This window comes from Lampetra planeri, chromosome 37 (assembly GCF_965212315.1).
Source record: "Lampetra planeri chromosome 37, kcLamPlan1.2.h2, whole genome shotgun sequence".
Lineage (NCBI taxonomy): Eukaryota > Metazoa > Chordata > Hyperoartia > Petromyzontiformes > Petromyzontidae > Lampetra > Lampetra planeri.
The window spans coordinates 1,107,201-1,122,719 of record NC_136143.1 but is presented as its reverse complement, the minus strand read 5'-3'; the positions used below and the strand labels follow the sequence as shown (position 1 = coordinate 1,122,719).

At 56.1% G+C, this 15,519-nt stretch overlaps 1 protein-coding gene across 5 annotated transcripts in view; it reads left to right on the top strand.

The window, feature by feature from the left end:
* The window catches only part of LOC144730860 (progestin and adipoQ receptor family member 4-like), a 29,972-nt gene extending 16,761 nt beyond the window's left edge, over nt 1-13,211 (top strand). For 4 of the 5 annotated variants that reach the window (XM_078611647.1, XM_078611648.1, XM_078611649.1 and 1 more), the window contains exons 3-5: nt 6,074-6,292; nt 7,323-7,538; nt 8,651-13,211. In XM_078611647.1, the coding sequence (XP_078467773.1) occupies nt 6,074-6,292; nt 7,323-7,538; nt 8,651-8,931 (716 nt within the window). In that variant the 3' untranslated portion in view covers nt 8,932-13,211. Of the gene's footprint in view, nt 1-2,249; nt 2,726-6,073; nt 6,293-7,322; nt 7,539-8,650 lie in introns of those variants that run through there. The other variant, XM_078611651.1, reaches the window with a different exon arrangement.
* Nucleotides 13,212-15,519: the final 2,308 nt, after the last annotated feature.

Below are 15,519 nucleotides of genomic sequence, written 5' to 3'. Positions count from 1 at the left end.
CCCCTCACCCCCGCCCCTCACCCCCGCCCCTCACCCCCGCCCCTCACCCCCGCCCCTCACCCCCGCCCCTCACCCCCGCCCCTCACCCCCGCCCCTCACCCCCGCCCCTCACCCCCGCCCCTCACCCCCGCCCCTCACCCCCGCCCCTCACCCCCGCCCCTCACCCCCGCCCCTCACCCCCGCCCCTCACCCCCGCCCCTCACCCCCGCCCCGCGTGGTGACGTCACGCCCCGGCTCCCTGGCCCCGCTGTCTCCGGGCCTCTCCTTCGGAGCCGCTTTCTCCCCTCGCCCCTCAGCGCTCTCCCATCGCTCTCTCCCGTCAGCGCTCTCCTCTCGCTCGCTCACTCAGACTCTCCCCTCGCTCCCTCCCCTTTGCTCTCTCCTCTCGCGCTCTCCCCTCGCTCGCTCACTCCGCCTCGCTCGCCTCGTCCGCTGTCGTCTGTTGGGGAGCGCTGAGAGGTCTCTAAGGGGGGAGGCGGCGCGGAGCGAGCGGTGAGCGCGGACCCGTGGTGGACGAGGTGGACGCCTCTCCCCGTGGTGGACGAGGTGGAAGCCTCTCCCCGTGGTGGACGAGGTGGAACTCGTGGATATTGTGTAAACTCTGTTGAGATTGTGTAAACTCGTAGTGCGTGAGATGTTGTGTTCACTGCTCGTGCTGTTGGCTCATGGTTGAGACATTGGGCTCACACGTGGTGGCCATCATAGCCTGTGGTAGTAACTCGTGGGGCTGTGCTTCACGATACCGCGGGTTGACTCCACGTGTCACCGCGTGCTACGGGTTGGGCACCTTCCAGACACAGCCTTGGATACGCGCTGCAACGAGAGGGTCCGAGACATCTTGAGACAATTGTCTTATCGTATGAGTCGCATGGCCACAGTGGCACTGCTGTGGCTTGGCTGTGATTGTCCACTGATGAAGGAGCAGCATCGGGCTGCTGACGTTCTGATGGGGCTGATGGTTACACCACCAAGTGTCTTCGAGGGATGTGGAGGCCAGGAGGCTTTGTGATGTTTGAGTCTGACACGAGGCGATTATCATGATTATCCCGGACGTCTGCGTGGTCCCACCCTGTCCGCCAGCGGTCTCGATCATCAATCCCGCTGGCTCGCGGTTGTGCATTGACGGGAAGGCGAGGCAAGATTCCTGTGCCTAGCAAGCGGGCAGGCGAGTGGACATCACACAGAACTGCTGCTGCTGCTACGTGTGTGGACACGGCTGAGCGTGGTGTTTTGTGTTTGTATTGGGGCAGGCGCGCATGGGAGTTGACGGAAGACGCCGTGAAGACGGTCTCTCGGCTCTCGGCGTTTGGGCCGATTGGCCTTCAGCCGCGCGATGTCTTGGGCTGAACAGCTGACGGCTTGGGTCCACCAGTGCGGCCTTCAGGAAGCCGTTCGGTGTCGTGGGGTTCCCTTTGCTGTAGCGGAGTAAAAAGAAATAGCTCAACGTTTCGGCCGACCGGCTTATATCAGCAAGGATTTGGTTGCAGTTTGGAGGAGTAGGCCAAACTAGCCTCAAGGTAGTGGAGCTCCATAGAGCTCCATCCAGTGGAGGCCCTTCCACCAGCAGTGGAATGAGCAAGTCATTGCAGGGCTGCACCTTTACCTCTTATTGCGTGGGTGGGTGGAAGTCCTCTGCACTGTCACTGTGAGTAAAGGCAGGTTCTGGACGTTTCGGGTGCCTCGCCTTACGCAGGAATCTTTGGGGTCTCGAGTGTGTGTGCGCACGTTTAGAGCGTTAGGGTAGAGTCGTTAGCTCGCTCCGCTACGACCCCGGCCACCCGAGTTCTATTCCCAGCCGACACCAGTGACGATTATCTGAACCGGTCCTGGGCCTCCCCTAGGTCGACTCGGCCTCAAATGAGTGCCTGGTGCGGTGTGTAAGCATCGCCGCTATGGAGAGACAAAGGCGGCCGGGCCTGGTTGCTGGCCACCCACCCCCTTCGTGTGCTGTGCCGGCCTTCATAGCTGCTATTCGCTAACAGCACTTGCCCCAACAGTCTGTAAAAGGCTATCCGGGGGATCTTTGTCTTTGTTTTGTAGAGGGGTGGTGATCACTGCTTGGCCATGGACGCGCGCAAGGCCGTGAGCAAGCCGAGCTCTGGCTCGCTCGTCTATTACTACGACATTCTGGCCATGCTGCTCATTTACGTGCTGTGGTTGGCAGCGGTCATTCTCCTCTTCTAGCACCACCATGCAGCACCACCGCGGAATGGCAGCCACCACCACCAGCAGCAGGTGAGACACCCAGCCGTGCGTGTGTGTTGCGTGGAGCGGTGGTGCAGTGGTTGCCTGTAACCTCGCTCGCAAGCAATAACGGTGGCGAAATATTTTAACCGGTTTCTTGGCATCTCTTGGGTCGATTTATCCTTTAAGGAGTACATGGTGCAGTGTGTAAATATCAGCGTTGGGGGATACAAAGGTGGTCAGATGTAGCTCTGGTTTGGTAAAGGCTACACAGTGGATATTCGTCTCTGTAATGATGCCCTTGATATTGTGGTGAAGTATGGTCAACATAATCCTTGCGACCCGCACGGCGTGGGGAGTCCTTGGTCCACCAGTGGATTGATTGACACAGCGGCTGTCAACGAGGAGGACACCAGTGGGAGGGAGGTGTGCAGGGGCATCCCGATACGGTCGCCGAACGAGGAACGTCTCCGAGGTGCGATCAAGCCAAGGCGTGAAGCTCTACGGAGAGAAGATATGTCGAAGAGTCGGATGCGGCACGGTGAGAGAGACAGAGATGTCGACAAGACCTGGAGGTGGTGCCAGGTTGGATAGACGGCTTCCACGGCGGCCCACGTCCAGGCCTGCGAGCGCCACGCGCACCGCGCAGGCCACGGCGTGACCCCCCCCCCCCCACGACGCATGCGCGTGCGGCCCTCAAGGCTCCCGGGTCCTCCCTTCAGTGCGCACGAGAGGGCAGTCCTCCCTGATCCTCCGCAGCGTGCCGCACAGTCCACACCGCTCCTCGGTTGCCGTTCGGGCCGGCTGCCGAGGCGAGTGACGCCGGACGAGCGCGGACCCCTCAAGGTAGACGACGGTGGGCGGCATGGGAGTCGGCGCGGGGGGAGCGTGAGGTCGACTTGTCGGGCTTGAGGTCGGTGCGGGTGATGGGATGTTGGGAACGTGCTCCAGGCGAGGTGTCTGGTTTGTTGTCCTTCCCCCACACCCGTGATTAGCACGGTTGGCTACGGTACGGTGCTAAAGAAGCTCAACGTACATTCATACAACATACAGGCTTCAAGTAAGGGGCTGGAATATCACCGTGGAACTGCTAATGGCAATGGGGTACAGCGGATAGTGCCGTGGTGCCGCAGGCGTCGGAGCCGAGCGAGCGAAGGGGCGCAGAGGCGGGCGGCGCTGCTGGAGCCGGCGCCAACTCTGCTGCGACGCGCCCGCGGTGTCGCTCACCGGGTCGCCACGGAGTGCCACTTTCAGCAGTGCCACTTTCAGCAGTGCCACTTTCAGCAGTGCCACTTTCAGCAGTGTCACGCCGCTGTGCACTGCCTGTGACACACAAGGAGCCTTCTGGCTTCTCTCTGTCGCAAACCGCCAGCGGTCACGGTGCTCCTGTGGTGCCTCGCTCTGTCGACCGTACATTTCACTTGCACGCTGCCAGCGGTTCGTCGATTGGCAAAGTCGAGTGTGGCGTGGTACGCCCACCGCTTCCAAGGCGTGAAAGAGTAGACCAAATACTCTTTTTAGAGCTTCCTACAGTGGAGGCCCTTCCCTCAGCAGTGGCGGTCGGGGAAAGCATGCGATTGCAGGGCCGCAGCTTTGCCTTTTTACCGGGAAACGAGGGCAAATGTACCGCACGGGTCACTCGGTCCGCCGCGTCGTATGCAAGTGCCAGTCAACATTCCACTTTAAACCGTTACCGAATACCGATTCTGAACACTGTTACTGGTTTACAGATTACTGTTTAAACAACCCGGATTTGAAACCACGATCTCAGCAGTGTCGGCTCAACGCTCTGACCCCTGAGCCGCCACCACCACCACCTTCTACCCCTCCCTCCCCTCCCTCCCCCTCGTCTACCTCCTCCCGAGGTCGTCACTGTTTCCCGTCGGAATAGAAATGTTCCCCACAGCGTGCGTGGCGATGGCCACACAGGGCCCCTCTGTGCCGCATGCGCTGCGTAGCAGTTGCACGCCACTCCTGCACGGCTCCACTTGGGGGGAAACTACCACGATATATTCCAGTGGCAGTGAACGTGCAAAAGTTTTTCCTAACTTTGTCATTCTCATTTAGATTTAGTTTTTCATTGTATTTTGTTTTCCTCGCTCTGTTTTACCGCCGATGTGAATATTGCCATTGTTTGTTGTTGTATCGTTCTGACCCACTCCAACTGGACATCTGTGAAAAAGAGCTTCGTGGCTCATTGGATTCCTCCAGGATAAATACAGATTCTGATTCTGAATGGAGATTACTGAAAGTGTCCTGCGACAGCTGTTCACACGACACTGTCGTCTCTGCAGCCTGCCGATACATTACACTCGTCACGTGCGTGCTGCCTGTTACACACAAGGCACCTCATTAAGCAAAAATAATGACCACTCTATTCCTGGCCTCTCTGTGCTGAGCAGAATGACCATCGCCCGGAACGTCAGCTTTATATATTTTTTTACTTTTAATGCCACACATTGTTGACGAATGTGCGGAGATTTTCTTGTTGACGTGCACCACTGCCATCGCAGCGGCCTCACCGGGATAATGCGTTTACTTTACAGAAACGATGACGTCATGAACCGCCATGCCATCTTGCGGGAAATGCTTTGTGTTACTTAACAAGGATTGATCGAGCGCTTTGCTTCCTTTGTATTTTTCCGAAATCAAACGCAATAGTCACGATAGAATGATAACTTGCAAGACGGCGATACGATGAGCGTGGCGCTCATACCGTGCCATGTACCACAGTATCACCATATCCTGGTGCCCGATAGGCGACAGCATTCTGGCTGTGAGCCGGCCTCGCTGATTAAACCACCTGGAGCCATGACGCACGCTTGGAGATTGGTTGACCGTCCACAGGTGTTTGATGGATTGGAGAGCTGGACGCTAACTCAGCAGCTCCAAGAGGAGTTGCCGGCATTTTAGCTCTGTTGTCTGAGACGAATGCTGGGGATTTTTGGCGAGAGAGGAAATTCAACGCGGAAGTCTTAAAGGGAACATTGCAGGGCAAGTTTTTTTAGGCATGAGCAGGCAAAAAATGGTTGTGTAAGGAGCGTAAACCATCGCGCAAACTCCGGTCATCCTCACAGCGGCTTTTGGCTAGCCATCGAAGAAAGACCACATTGCGCACTTTCGGATGCGCTTCTGCGGCCATCTGGAACGCTCTTGTGATAGGAAGCCACTGGAGCTATGCTCTTCAGTCGAGATTGAAAACTGATTTTTGCATTTAGTTTGTCCTTTACCCGGCACCTGCAATTAGTACGGTTGGCTACGTACGGTGAAAAAGAAGTTCAACGTACAATACGTGGGACGTGTGAGCAAGGTGAACGGAGGCCGTGAGAGGCATCGGAGTGGTCTCCACGAGTCCGGTGGCCAACAGGATGCTGATCAGGGCAGGGCTTGGAGGTCGTCAAGGCACCGTGGCCACGGGATCGGGCGGAGGGTGGTGGGGCGCGTCGGTGGCGAGTGGCATCGGCGGTTTGCGCCACGACGACGTCTCGTTCCTGATCCCGCCGTTACCTTAATAGGAGTAGTTTGGCTGCCATCAATGTCCACACGACAATAAGTCGTCACCTCGTTGAGCCATCATTGTGTGGCCAGGTCGCTTCTGTGAAAGAGCTACGTAGCTCGGTGGCGCCTTGCCTGGTAGAATTTCCTCGTCTCGACCACCCCACCCCCTCCCCGTGGCTGAAAACAGCTTAATATAGAGAGGCCCACAGAGCTTGGCCAACTGTTGATGCCAGCCCCTCACTGCCTGGCTGCTGCTGCCTTTTGATGTGGAGCGCTGGGTAACCTCTAAATTATCTAAAATGTTTTGGAGAAACTCGCCCCCATTGTTTCAACTTGATGCGTCTCCCCCCCCACCCCCACCCCGTCTCCGTGCCGCGGCCGGGCGGCGCAGGCCTGCCCCTGCTGTGGTTCCTGCTGGTGCTGCCGCCGTCGCTGCCCTGGGGCCGGCTGCACACACCCTGGCTGGCCGCCGCGCACTGCCTGGCGTGCGCGTGCCCGCCGCTCGGCAGCGTCTTCTACCACCTCTTCATGAACCACACGGGGGGCCCGGCCGTCTACCGGCGCCTGCTCTGCCTCGACATGTGCGGCATCTGCGCCATCACGTCACTTGGTGCGCTCGCGATCGCGTTAAACCGATGGCGTTAAACCGATGGCCGTGGCGAGGGTTATTCTCGATGTAGTGTCCCTGCGTGCGGAAATATTTTCTGATTCGCTGGCCTAGACAGATGTTGGCTGAAATGCTCATTAATCCTTTTCCGTTCCGGTGATGTCCGTGAACCGGAAAAAAAACTAAATGAAATTAACTTTATCAGTACCGAGGCTCCCGCAAGGGCGTGCGGGAGGGCGTGCGGCACGGTTTGGCGCCGGCTATCATAGAGCGCGGCGGTCGTGTCGCTCCGCTTCTCTGCGGTGAGTACAGAACAATGTCTTTAAAAACAACGGCGCTGCTGCGCCTCTCTTAATCAAATTAACGCCAAACCGCTCGCGCGTTCCGAGATTCAGCGGTGAACGGGACCCCACCCTGCAACTTGCAGCACGTCTCAGAACGGAAGAGGGTTAATTGGCTGAAAGCAGCTGAATATGGACAGGACCGCAGAGCTTTGACAACTGTTGGCACCGGCTCCTCACTGCCTGGCTGCTGGTGCTGCCGCTTGTCTGTGGTCCCTCCTCGTGCCTCTGGTTGTGATGCATAAACGACCCACTTCGGCCCTCTGAGAATGAAAATCCACGGTGGCAAAAATATGCACCTCCCTAAACTGTGTGTGTGTATGTGGTTGAACGCACCGTTTGGCTTACGTTCCCACGTCACCATGGCAACACCGCCCAAGGCACCTGGGTCTGTCCCGTGACCACCTGCCAGCAAGCCTTCGACACTTCACGTGGCCTCAAGGTGCCCCGAGCGTGGCACGAGCCATGGTGATGTTACCGCAGAGGTGGCGAAATGTTAACTACCTCACCTGGTATACAGGAGGTCGTGGGTTCGATCCCGACTCTGAGGCCTGTATGCTATCATTTGCGGCCAGGTCGCTTCTGAAAATAGTTGAGTTTACTCGGTGGGTGTTGAACAGCGGTTGTTGTCGTTGTTTTACGTGGCTGAGTGATGCTGTCCCCCTTGTGCCCCTCGCCCTCCTCTCTTGCAGGAGCGCTCTCCATCATCTACTGCTCCTTTCTGTGCCGCCCCGTGCTGCAGACGCTCGGCATGCTGGGATACTCGGCATTGTCGCTGATCGCCCTGCACCGGGCCGTGTCGGCCTCCACCAACAACGCGCGCCTGCGAGCGTTCGGCTGGCAGGCCGCCTTCCGCATGGCCTGCTACACGTGCCGCTGGGCCGGCCTGGCCACCACCTCTCTTGGAGGTGCACTTCACGTTGAGGAGCGCCCTTCGGCCGGAGCGCTTTTGACGTTCGTGTCAAAAGCGTTTACCCACGAGCTCGCTAGTTCGTGCGTCTTCAGAGTGAACAAACTCGAACGTGAAGTTGTGTTTTGCCGCGAGAGGGATTTACACGCATTGAAAACCGGACAAAACCCGATGAAAGGTTTGCCTCAAAGCTTGTTGACGTAAAGGGGGGGAGCCCCCCTTGGCATCCCGGCCCTGTCGCGCGAGTCGCCCCCTCCTCAGCAGATCCGCTACGCGAGCTTGGATGTCTCATCGGGGCCCATGGATCCACCGTGTGAGCGTCCTGATCGCTAATTAAATACCTACGAGGACAAAACATATGCTGGGAAAGCGTAACTGGTTCCATATAAAGCGGCTGTGTTTGCTTGAATGTGTGCGCAGCATTGGCCCTTTTGTCAGTTCAATGCTGGATGAGGGCCACTGGCTATATGACCATACTTCACCACGCTGGTCAATTTGGGTTGGCGAAGGCTTGCGGAGCTTGCACGTGGAAGTGCGGACGTGCCGCACAGCAGCATGTCCCAACTGCGCCGTCCTCTGCCGACCATCACCCCGCCTACGTCACGCTGGTGCGTGCTGGTGGTCGCCCATCCAGCACTGTCCTGGCTCAAACCCTCGCTTAGCTTCTCGCTCTGATGGGACCGGGCATATACCGGGTGATTGGGGTGCCACGGTGGCTACGAGATGACGAGATGTTAACTACCTCGCCCGGTATACAGGAAGTTGTGGGTTCGATCTCGACCCTCACACACCTATTGTATGTTTGTAGTTTGCACGTTCTCCCCATGGTCGCGTGGATTTTTCTCCGGGTCCTGCGGTTTTTCCCTCCATTTAGAATCAACATCACGCGTTTAGAGTATTTTGGCTGCTATAAATTTCCACACGACGATGAACCACTTGGTTGGGCTATCATTTGCGGTCGCCAGGTCGCTTCTGAAAACGTGCTATAGAGCTCAGTGGGCCTTGACGTGTAAGCGCCTGTTAATGTGTGCTCTCTCTTTGTCTCTGTTTATATCTCTTTCTGTGTCTCTGTCTGTCTCTCTGTGTGTCTCTGTCTCGCACGTGGTCCAGCGGTGGCCGGGCTGGCGTCGTCCCGCGATGCCGGCGCCACCGCCAGCGCCGCCGTGGCCGACCCGTCCCTGCGTCACTACGTGCTCATGGACCTCATGGCGTTGGCTGGCGGCGCCATCAACGTGAGCCGCGTGCCGGAGCGCTGGCTGCCCGGGCAATTTGACTACTGGTTCAACTCTCACCAGATCATGCACGTCATGGTGGTGCTCAGCATCCTGCACCTGCACTGGGGTGTCGTGCCCGACCTGCTGCGCGCCAGCGACATGACCTGCCCCTCCTGACACACGGTGCTCCCTTGGTCCGCCTTTTTAAAAGCAAAAAAACGAAAACAACCAATTTGTACTTTGTTGTTGTGTTGATGCACTAGACTCCCGGTTACCAGCAACCAACGGCGTGCGGTCAGGGCGGTTTATTTATTTGCTTGTCGACTAAATAACTCAGAACGCCCCGCCCCCCCCCCCCCCCCGTTGTCATCAGAACTCGGAAGCTAAGTAGGGTAGAGCCCGGACGGTGTGTTTGTGTGGGCGACGGCCATGATTGCACGGGCAGCGGCGGCTGCTGCAGCTGTAGCTGCTGCCACTGCTGCTGCTGTAACTGCTGTAGCTGCCACTAGCTGCTGCCACTGTAGCTGCTGTAGCTGCTGTAACTGCTGCTGTAGCTGCCACTATGGCTGCTGTAGCTGCCACTAGCTGCTGCCGCTGTAGCAGCTGCTGCCGCTGTAGCTGCTGCTGTCAGTCTACGTGGTCAGCAGCAAAGAGCAGCGCAGCAAAATCCATTGCTGCGCTGCTCTTCTGCGCTGCTGCTCCGGCAACGTCTGCGCTATCCGCCGTCATCAACCCGCACCGACCAAAGTGGCGGAAGTACGGCCAGACAGTCTCCGCGGCCCATGCAACGGTGAATTGACAAGAGGGCTGCACTCGCCCCCGCTGGGTTTTGCAGGGCCGCTGGGTGTCGGTAAAAACTTTTCTTGTGATTGGCCGCGGAGAAACAAAACGCGGCCGTCGGAGGTAACCCCACCGCCGTTTCCACGGATCGCAGCGCGGCACGATTGGCTCGGGGGTGGAGGGGGGGGGCCTGGCGCGTGGGGCGCATCGCGGAGCCCCACCTCCATCCAGTGGGCGCTGGTGCAGCCGCACCGCCTGCGCCGCTCGACGACTCGCCGTGCGTGCGGCCGCGCGTCCATGCGGCCGGGGTGGTGCTTTTGGGAGTCTGACCGCGGTTATTTTTCTACACCGCGCGAACATTCGTTTTTCCCCCCTTTTTGCATCGTTTTTCTACAATGCCGTGTCGCAGCTGGAATGAACACGTCGCGCGCTTTTGAACAAGGGGGATTATTTCTTCGTATACGTGTTGGGCAGTTTGTGCCGAGGGTTCCATCTCTTGAGCTCGTGCAATCCGCCGCGGAAGTATGACTCGAGGGGTGTGTGTTTTAGACGTTGCGTCGTACGATGGTTCAACGCCTCCTCGTGGAGGTCCCCCAACCCGGTGTGCGATGTTCAGAATCGGAATCTTTATTTCGGCTGGAAGAATCCGATGAGCTCTGAGAACTCTTATTCCACAGGTGCCCAGGAGGGGCACGGGGTGAGAAAGGTACAACAACAACAACACGATGCCGGCGGCGTGAAGGCGAGCCAGCGCGCTGGATATGCGATCCACAGGCTACCGGTTTGATTCCATCTCCCCCTCGTGGGGGCTCCTTCCACAAGCGGTGGCGTGAGCAGGAAATTGCAGGGCTGCGCTTTTTTTTTTGTCCTCGACCACGGTGTGTGTCAAAGGACTTCCAAGAGAAACAAATGGAATAAAATGTTGGGTTATTTAGTTTTATCGCGGACATTAAAGCAAAGCGTAATAACGATAGGGTCGACTGTAGTAGCCATGCAGATTGTAGCCGTCGCGATGTCCAATTCGGCCACCACTAAACATTGCAACCTTTAGCCATGAGAGAATCTTCACGGAGTCGAAACTGCTTCCAGGAATACCTTTAGCTTGAGATGTTTGACTATTTTTTTTACATTAAAATCGTAGCATGAAACCATATTGTTTGGCGTAAACCCACGAGCGTTTATTATGTGTGGTATGTCGCAGTTTGATTTAGAATTCAGAAGTTGGCCTTTCTATCATCCGCTATCGTGGCTTCACCGAACTGATGCAATGGATTTAGAACATTTGACAACATCTCAACAAAGCAGATAATGTGAAAGGTTAGTTAACACGCTCCCAATTGTAGTTGCAATGAAGGAGATGTTTTGATATATTATTGTTCTTGCAGTATTCTCAAATTTTAAAACCACAAACAGCGGGAGATTGAATACGCCCTTTCCACTGACACATCCAAACCGAGACGGCATGATACCACGGGTTGGTTTCCACTGGCTATTTTCCCTGTCGTGCCGGAAACAAAAACCCTGACACCCCGGCCTCACCCGACGTCGCAATCTGGCTCGGGGCCAAGCAGGGCCAGGGATGGAGGTTGATGACACTTAGTGCCTGTGAGGTAATTCGGTACGGAACTCGGACGCGGTGTGACCGCATCGTCGACCTGCGTTGAGACATTGTGCGCGCGTGGCCATCGGCGGCATGGCTCGGGGTTCCGCAGTGGAAAAACAACGTGGGGCTTCCCCAAGCTGGGGCCGGCTCGGTACGGCTTGGTTGTACAGTGGAAAAGCAGTCCAATAGAATTCCAGCATACAGCCGACGGTGCTTCAACAAGCTACGCGACGCGTGCTTCTTGTGGTCTCTACACTTTTGTTCGTTGTATTTTAATTTCCCCGTGGAGTTGATGGAATTTGTTTTAATCGGCCTCCCAGTGATTGTGAACGCGTTCATCAAAACGCGCCAAAAGGTTGGGGAGCCGCCTGCTCCAGGGGCTGATCGGACCTTCAGAGACCCCTTCTGGCAGGGAGCCACACAACGAGACACGCCACACCTCGGTCGCGTCCGTCACTGCAAGGAAGGCCCCCTGCAGTGACATCCAGAGACTGGGAATGCTCATAGTGCCAGTCCAAAAATACCCCCCCCCTTCTGGTGACAGATTAGCACGGCTGAAATGATTGCGGTGACGGAAAAATATCGTTGGCAGGCTGTGTTTGGAAGCGGTCGGCCCTATGTGGCCGCGGTCCGCATGGTATAAATCGACGGTTGGAGGGCCTTGTTGGGCGCCTTACGCGGGGGGCCTTGCAGGGGCCTTGCGTTCCCCTCCACTGCTCTGTGGGGCAGAGCAGTGTTTTGCAATATATGCGCACGCTGTGAACGTGGATTTGTCTTGAAATTGAATAGAAAAATAACGCTTTCATTTTACACAGCGTCATTCGTGCTAAAAGCATCCCATAACGCTGTACATTAATTATATGAGGACCAAATCCCACGTACAGCCACTAACAAGCAAATGAAAACACTACAAGGAAATTTAAAAAAACGAATAAAGGAGTGGCACCAAAACAAAAGCAACACGAACAACAATTAAGTGATCAACAATAGAGAATTGAGTCCACGAGGTCTGCGACTACGACCACATCCCAGACGAGAGTCCCAACTTCCCAACCAAGCCAGGAACCCCTCACAGGAGGTTACGGCTCATTCATTCCAATCTCTCAAATGTCCACAAAGCGATTACCGATTTTTCAGCGTATGCCCCGGATGAATAAAAAAAAGGGCCTCCAGTTCGGAGTTGAATGATCCTGTGATGGAGTCGATTTGTCGGGTGTGGAGTGGTGGGAGGGTTTTCCAGACTGTAGGGGCTGCGCCTGAGAAGGCTCGCTCACCCAATGCGTTCGAGTGGTGTTTTAGGGTGGAGAACAGATCTGACGAAGATGAACGGAGAAAATAAAATAAAAATGAAAACTAAATTAAATCACGACGTTTCGGAGGCAACACAAGCCTCCATCATCAGACTTGTGTTGCCTCCGAAACGTCGTGATTTAATTGAGTTTTTATTTTATTTTTACCTACGTGACTTTACCGAAAGAAACAAAGAGTATGGATCCTTGCAGTCACGAAAATTTCAAATCTATAATGAACGGAGAACCCGGGGAAGGGAGTCAACTGAAATCGGAGGGGAGAGGGTGGGCCCGTGAATCATTTTGCAAACGGCGAGTGCGCTCTTGAAGGTGATTCTGAACTGAGCAGGGTGCCAGTGGAGAGGGTTCGTCAAGTGCGTTGTCATGTTGACGCTTCCAGGCACGATGAGTGAGTGAGTCCTCTTGCGGCTGCGTTTTGAATGTGCTGCTCACGTTGGATGAGAGCCGAAGCAAAGCCAAATAACAGAGTAATCTAGTTCAAAAAGTATTTAAAAGTTAGAAAAGTATCTTTGAGATCGAGTTAGTAAGAGTGGTCGTTGTGGGCACGACGTATCTCGGTACACACCATGTGCTTTATTTATATATCCAGCCGAACACAGTCGCACTTCGGGAGAAGTTGACAAGCTCCGTTCACAAAACGGCTGTCCGTCAACGCGCCAGGAGTCTTGGTTTGTGGTGCGCAGTCTGAATGGGCTGGGGCCACTCGTCGTGACGGCGGTCTACGAGCGTCATTCATTCGTTTGAATAAAGTGCAAGGCATCAAACGGAATGCTCGCGGTGTCTGCTTACCGGTTACACCAGGGTTATTCCTGAAACGTCGGAGCTCTTGGGTCCACACGGCCGATGAGCCGCGCTGACGGGAGCGGGCGGGGGGGTGCTGCTTGTGGCTGTCGACGGGCGACGAAGCGGCCGGCAGGAGCCCCCCCCCCCCCCCCCCGTGGGCGAGGTGGCCGAGTCCGCTCGCTCGCTGCGCTGTCGCCCATCCTTCGTTTTTTATTTGCCGCGGTCAATTATCGCGCTTGCGCAAACGCAGTTTCGAGTAGAAACCAGAAGAACTTCCCGTCTGATCGCGCAGAGCATCGCGTTGCAATGTCCGGAGGTGGCCTGCAGAGATGGCGCCACGGAGCCTGTGAAGTTACTGGCAGAAGCCCTCGTCTCTGCAAGCCAGCGGCCGGTGGTGGATTCCCTGCACATTGGTGAATCAAGCCGATATTTAAATTCGTTGTTGCTGTGTCCCCGCCACGAGAATGTAGAATTTCCACTGTTGGCTCGGGGCCAGGGACGCAACCGCATTGGGAATTGGGGGTGTCCTGGCGAACGATCCCTCCGTAGATTGACAGGCGAAAAAAACGCAGGAATGTTTAAAACGTTGTGGGTGTCTCTTAGCCGTGGGCGCCACGAGATGTTAACTACCTCGCCTGGTATACAGGAGGTTGTGGGTTCGATTCTGACCCTGACGCCTCCTGTATATTAGGAGTTTGCGCGTTCTCTCCATGGTCGCGTGGATTTTTCTCCGGGTCCTCGAGATAAACTCATTTAGAGTATTTGGCTGCTATAAATTTCCGCGTGATAATCCACTTCTGGAAAAGAGCTACATCGTTCGGTGAGCCTTATCTGGTAAAATAAAATAAAAATAGTTGAAATAGTTCAGGACGCTGGTCAGTGCGGGTTTGTGAGCTACGGGCCGGACGCATGTGGGTGTCCGCGCCGCTGATTGCGAAGAGAGGAGGAGAGATCAGCGCTCCCTGAGGCGCGGAGACACCAACACCTCGAGCTTCAGTTCTGATCTTGGGCTCCTCGGGGGGGACCAGTGCCCGGGCCTCGAGGCCGACGCGAGGACGTCCGTTCTCAGCTCTCGTCCTTGGCCCTGAGCGTCACCTGAGTGTCACCTGAGCGGCACCTGAGCGGCACCCGAGCGTCACCCGAGCGGCGGCACCTGAGCGGCGGCACCTGAGCGGCGGCACCTGAGCGGCGGCACCTGAGCGGCGGCACCTGAGCGGCGGCACCTGAGCGGCCCGACAGGTCTGGACGCTGAAATTGGCCTCGATGAGTCGGCCCTCTCGACCGACCTTCACAACGGCCTTGGCCTGCCGAGTTCCCGGCCACCGAAACGTTTTTGGGAGGACTGGGACAATCTGGCCAGGTGATGCCTCCTTTTTCTGAGGCACTGTCGGGTTTGAGGTCCAGGGGAGCTGAAATGAGACCGTCAAATTATCAACGTTTGGGAAGATGGTTCAATTACGGGTGGCTGTCGCTCGGATTATAACTCAGGATCTCAGCAGTGCCCCTCAGAGATTCATGGTGAGCCTCCCTGGCCACCAACTTTGCTACCGGACGTTTTGATATCAACGCGCGCGATCACTTCCAAGCTGGAGGAATGTCAAAGCCACCGGGCTTGTGTCGCGCGATCCAAGACCCGCCCCCCCCCCGCTTGTCTCATCATGTAAAGCGTGAGGTGGTGGCAGGGGGGGGGGGTAATGCGCGCGCTCCACACGACTGAAACATCTTACCAGCAACGCAGAGCATTTCTCCCAAGCAATGATAGGCATATGCACACGGTTTTACTTGCTGTACAATAATGGTCCTGTGCATTTGTCGAGCACGACGTTTTTGAGGATGTTTCGTCCAGGTGGTGGAGCGGAACGTGACGCGGTGATGTTCTATTGTGACGTCACGCTACCGCTCCGTAGATCGTGACGTATGAACACGCGATATCTGTGTTGAAGTTCACAGGTAAAGGTGCAACCTTGCAATTGCACTCACGCGACCGCTAGCGGAAGGGTCTGCATTACAGTAGGAGCTTTAGCGGGTGTTTTTGGCCTACTCTTCCACTTTTCAGTTTATTGGCGCCACGGTGGCGAGATGTTAACGACCTCACCTGGTCTACAGGAGGTTGTGGGTTCAATGCCGACCCTGAGGCCTGCTGTACATTTGGAGTTTACGTGTTCTCCTCGTGGCCACGTGGATATTTCTCCGGAGCCTCAGGGTTTTCCCTCCACATTTAGAATCAACATGCGTTTAGAATATATTTGACTGCTATAAATGTCCACTTAATAAGCCAATGAACTATTA